Genomic DNA, 4,531 nt, shown 5'->3' on the forward strand with positions numbered 1-4,531 from the left:
TAAATGTTTATAAAGGTATATGGCTCATAAATGTGTGACAAGTATTCGCTGAGTTTTGTTTCAGTTTATAGACGTGCTCAAGAAAAAAAAGTTCACCGCGACGGAGAGGCAGAACGCACACCCTGTTTATTTTCTTTATTTTACAAAAGCACAATATTTTGATTTGATTGTAAGTGGACACATACAAAAGTAAAAATATCACAGATTCTTTTTTTATATTTATTTTTTCTGTATGACCATAAATGACGGAGTAATTTAAGTTTATAGTGCTACAATGTGAAGAAAATCCAGCAAAACGCGCCAGCGCGTTTGCCGACCTCAGAGGGTTAAAGACGTTCGTTGACCAACTTTACTTCTCGTATAATGGCTTTGGATTGGCCAAGCCCGTGGTGTCAGTCCCACGTACACTTATCTGAAGTAACGCTAAATTAAAACAGGTAAAACAGACGTGCCCAAATTTAGGTTGGTCAAGCAACATTTTGCTCTTCTAAACGGAAATTAACCCATCTTTACAAACCAAGTACACTTGAATCCGTGATCAGATTAGTCGTCACTAATCTGATGTAAAAATTGCAGTAACATACGAATCCGTTTCTACTTAGGAAAAATAATTGCAGAGTAATTCAGAATGAATTCAAACGTAACAATTTATAATTTTTTTTCAGAGTTACTACGTTTACTGACGTAGAGAACGGAACATTGGAATGTTGAATATGAAAAAGGTTTTTGTTTCAGGATTGATGAGATGCACGTTCGCTGTTTCTCTTTTTAGATTTCAAATGTCTTGTGAATCACATTGTAGCCACATGGCAATCCTATGCTCCTGTTATGGTTTTACTGCAGAGTTTTCCACCAAGGAGACAAACAAATTCAACATAAACTCACAAGATATTGAATCCAGTTTTCATTCCTCATCTGTGCTGCCGCTATCATGTCCCTCACGTGTGGTTGTGTCTAATTCTCAATTTATCTGACTTTTTCGGTGTCCGTCTGACTGGGTATTTCGACCCATTCTATAGGATGTGTCTGTTTATCCCTCAACACTTCTAAAAAGGCTAAAAGAATTGACTAACCACAACGGCGGAAGAAAGAGAAGATGTTCAAACCTCATGTTGATTTTAAAATCCAAATACATTGCTGGAAAGAACGTTGCTCGCTTGTGTTGCGAGATCACGTCGCCGAGGTCACCACCTGTAAGCTTGCACTCGATCGGCCCAAAGCCGGCATCCGACCAGCGCGGAAGGTCTTTATGCAAACTATTTTTGATTAAATATATTTTCTCACATGTATTCTCTCGTTATTTCATCTGACTCCATAAATGAAAAGGTTTTAATGATATCTGTGCATCATTAAATATGAGCGAATGTTTGACTATTCTTTTTAACTCTTTAATGAAAATAATGTCAAAGTCAGTTAGAATAATCAAATGTAACAATTTATTATGTCAGGTAAATGTATCACGCCAATTTCATAATCAATTCAAAGATAATCGATACAAAACATCAAATGCTCTGGAATAAAGAGAAGAGATGCGAACCCAACATTAAGAAATACATGGTGCTAAGAGTTTTGGTCGCTCTTAACATCGTGGGCCAACTTGAGTTACAAAAAGGCCAAGAGCCCTTTTGTGTTGACCATAAAATTTAAATGGTATTTTTTATTTTACTATTTTATTCATTTATTGTGAATTATTTCCTCCGGGACTTTTATTTTGAAATAGCGCGATTGCGGATATGTTGTGACATGTTCAGAGTGCAACTGTGAAAGCAAAACATCGCAGCTTAGCTTACAAATGTGATCTTCAAACAGTTAAGCCTTGGAAAACATTTGACTGTAAGTGATTAACAAGTTTATTCTGCTATAGTTAAGTTATGATTGTTGAATGTAATAAGTCATTGAACTAGGGCAATATTGAAATGAACTTTGTTGAGCATATTTGAAATGAGAGTAAACAGTTGACTGTTATCTTACAATTTTATTGTATTTGTTTTCCTGTAATATATATTTACATTATTTTTTGTATTTCAGGTTTACAGTAAAGAATAACCAAGAAAAGTTACGCCTTGGTGCTTTATTCCAAAATGTTCACTATCTGTCTAATGGAGCACAGTGACGTTCTATGAGGGCAGAATAGTAAAAAGTCAAATCTCACAGCGGGCTAAGCTTAACAAAGATGCATGAACAGCTCATGATACTGCGGTCTTCCAAGAGACTTCCTCATCTTGAAGATAAGGTGCAACTCAAAAGGGATCAACAACAAGGAGCAAGCTACCAACCAACTGAGGAAGAGGAGCACACAAGGAAATACACTGAGCCTCTTCAGCAGATGGAAACACGATCACGATCATCCAGGTCATCATTATCAAAAAGGTCCAGCACAAGCTCAGCAGCCATGAGAGCCAAAGCAAAAGCGGTTGCAGCACGAGCTCAAATTGCATATGCAGAGAAAGAGGCACTTATGATTAAACAAAAAGCAGAACTTGAAGCAAGTTTGATGAAACAAAAAGCAGATTTGGATGCCAGTCTGCACATTCTACAGGTTGAACGTGCAGCAGCAGTCGCTTCAGCTGAAGCAGCAGCATATGAGGAAGAAGAATGTGAAAGTGGCAAATTCAATGTAAAACCAGTTCCTGACCTGCAGCCAGTCAATGTTGCTCAGCGTACCTGTGAGTATGTACAACAGCACTCACGAGAATCCTTCACAGAATTTCCACTTGATGAGTCATTAGGAACCAAATTTAAGCCACCATTACCTCCAGCTACAGCAAAAATTGACCATAAATTGCTGGCGCCTCATAATGCAGATGTAGACAATCTGTGTTTTACAAATCAAAAGATTGGTTCTGTAAAAAAAGAGGCAAAAAATGAGAATGATGTGAAACGAACATCATTTAATCCTTCACATTATGTACCAGAGACACAAGTTTCATCAGATCTAACCAAATATCTAATCAGACGTGAAATGGTCAGTTCTGGTCTTCTCAAATTTGATGACTGCCCAGAGAACTACTGGGCGTGGAAAGCCTCTTTTGTCAATTCAACTAGAGAACTGAATCTAACTGCCAGAGAGGAGTTGGATTTGATGGTAAAATGGCTAGGAAAGACTCATCTGAACAGGTCAAAAGAATAAGGTCTGTGCATGCTCTTAATGCAATAGCAGCAATCAGTATGGCTTGGCAGCGTTTAGAGGAGTGCTATGGAGCACCTGAAGTGATTCAAAACGCACTTCTAAAGAAAATTGAGAATCTACCAAAACTGTCAAACAAAGACAACCACAAATTGAGAGAGTTAGGAGATATCCTTCTCGAACTGGAATGTGCTAAAGCTGACGGGTATCTTCCAGGCCTTGCTTATCTCAACACTCCACGTGGGGTTAATCCAATAGTAGAAAAATTGCCCATAAGCCTTCAAGACAAATGGATTGTCCAGGGGTCCAAATACAAGGAGGATTATGAGGTAGCATTCCCACCCTTTGCCTTTTTCTCAAAGTTTGTGAGAAATCAAGCTAAAATAAGGAATGACCCCAGTTTTTCATTCTCCACTTCTGGTAATCAACCAACATCAAGTAGAGTCGAACCTAACAAATTCAGTGGAAGGAGTTCTGTAACTGTACATCGAACAGAGGTGTCATCACAGACGTATGACCTACAGTCTAAACAGTATCAGAAACGAACTGAAAGTCCAGATAGGCTTTGTCCTATTCATCGCAAGCCTCATCCACTCAAAAAGTGTAGGACCTTTAGAGAGAGACCAATAGAGGAGCGTATATCTTTTCTAAAAGAAAATCGTATCTGCTTCAGATGCTGTGACTCTACGAAGCATATTGCAAATGCTCTGACTGTAACAGCGAGAGACATGTTTCTGCTCTGCACTCAGATTCACCATTTCTAACATCAGATAAGCCTGTCAAAGAGAAAGAGCAATGCGGGGAGCAGACTGATATCTCACCTACCTCGGTTACTTCAAAATGCACAGAGATATGTGGTGAGTCCGATCATGCAAGATCATGTTCTAAAATTTGTCTGGTGACAGTGTATCCTGCTGGCAAAAGAGAGAAAGCGGTCAGGGTATATGCGGTCTTGGATGAACAAAGTAACAGATCTTTAGTCAAGACAGAGTTTTTCAATCTTTTCGAGATCAAAGCAAGCTTCGCACCTTACACTATTAACCCCCTGAGGTCGGCTGTCGCGCCGGCGCGATAGGCTCGTTTTTTTCCGTATGAGTGCAAAAAAAAAAAAAAAAAAAAATAATAATAATTTTTATCTTATATGCTTGTGTTATACATCAATCGATCCTGTTTAGTGTGTATTTTTTTTGTGTATGCTCATAATAAAAACAAAGTGTTGTGCTTTTTGCCAAATAAAGAAAAATAAACATGATGCGAGTTCTGCCTACTCTCCGTCAGTGAAGTCAATTCTGAAACGCGTCCGAAAATGAACTGTAACTCAGCGAATACTCAGTCAAACAGGCATACAGTCACACAGGCATGAAGCTTGAATTTTCTTCTTTTAAATGAAGTAATTTTTATGAA

The 4,531-nt window shown here is 38.3% G+C and overlaps 1 protein-coding gene across 1 annotated transcript; it reads left to right on the forward strand.

The window, feature by feature from the left end:
* The first annotated feature begins 1,749 nt into the window (after positions 1-1,749).
* On the forward strand, positions 1,750-4,226 carry LOC308695502 (uncharacterized protein). The gene is made up of 2 exons (XM_081373663.1): positions 1,750-1,833; positions 2,029-4,226. The coding sequence occupies exon 2, from the start codon at positions 2,174-2,176 to the stop codon at positions 3,128-3,130; it is 957 nt and encodes a 318-aa protein (XP_081229789.1). The 5' UTR covers positions 1,750-1,833; positions 2,029-2,173; the 3' UTR covers positions 3,131-4,226.
* The last annotated feature ends 305 nt before the right edge of the window (positions 4,227-4,531 follow it).

This window comes from Scardinius erythrophthalmus (assembly GCF_964197995.2).
Source record: "Scardinius erythrophthalmus genome assembly, chromosome: 9".
In the NCBI taxonomy this organism is placed as follows: Eukaryota; Metazoa; Chordata; class Actinopteri; order Cypriniformes; family Leuciscidae; genus Scardinius; species Scardinius erythrophthalmus.

Coding starts and splice junctions, on each gene's coding strand:
- LOC308695502 (XM_081373663.1), top strand. CDS start 2,174: ATGCATGAACAGCTCATGATACTGCGGTCTTCCAAGAGACTTCCTCAT.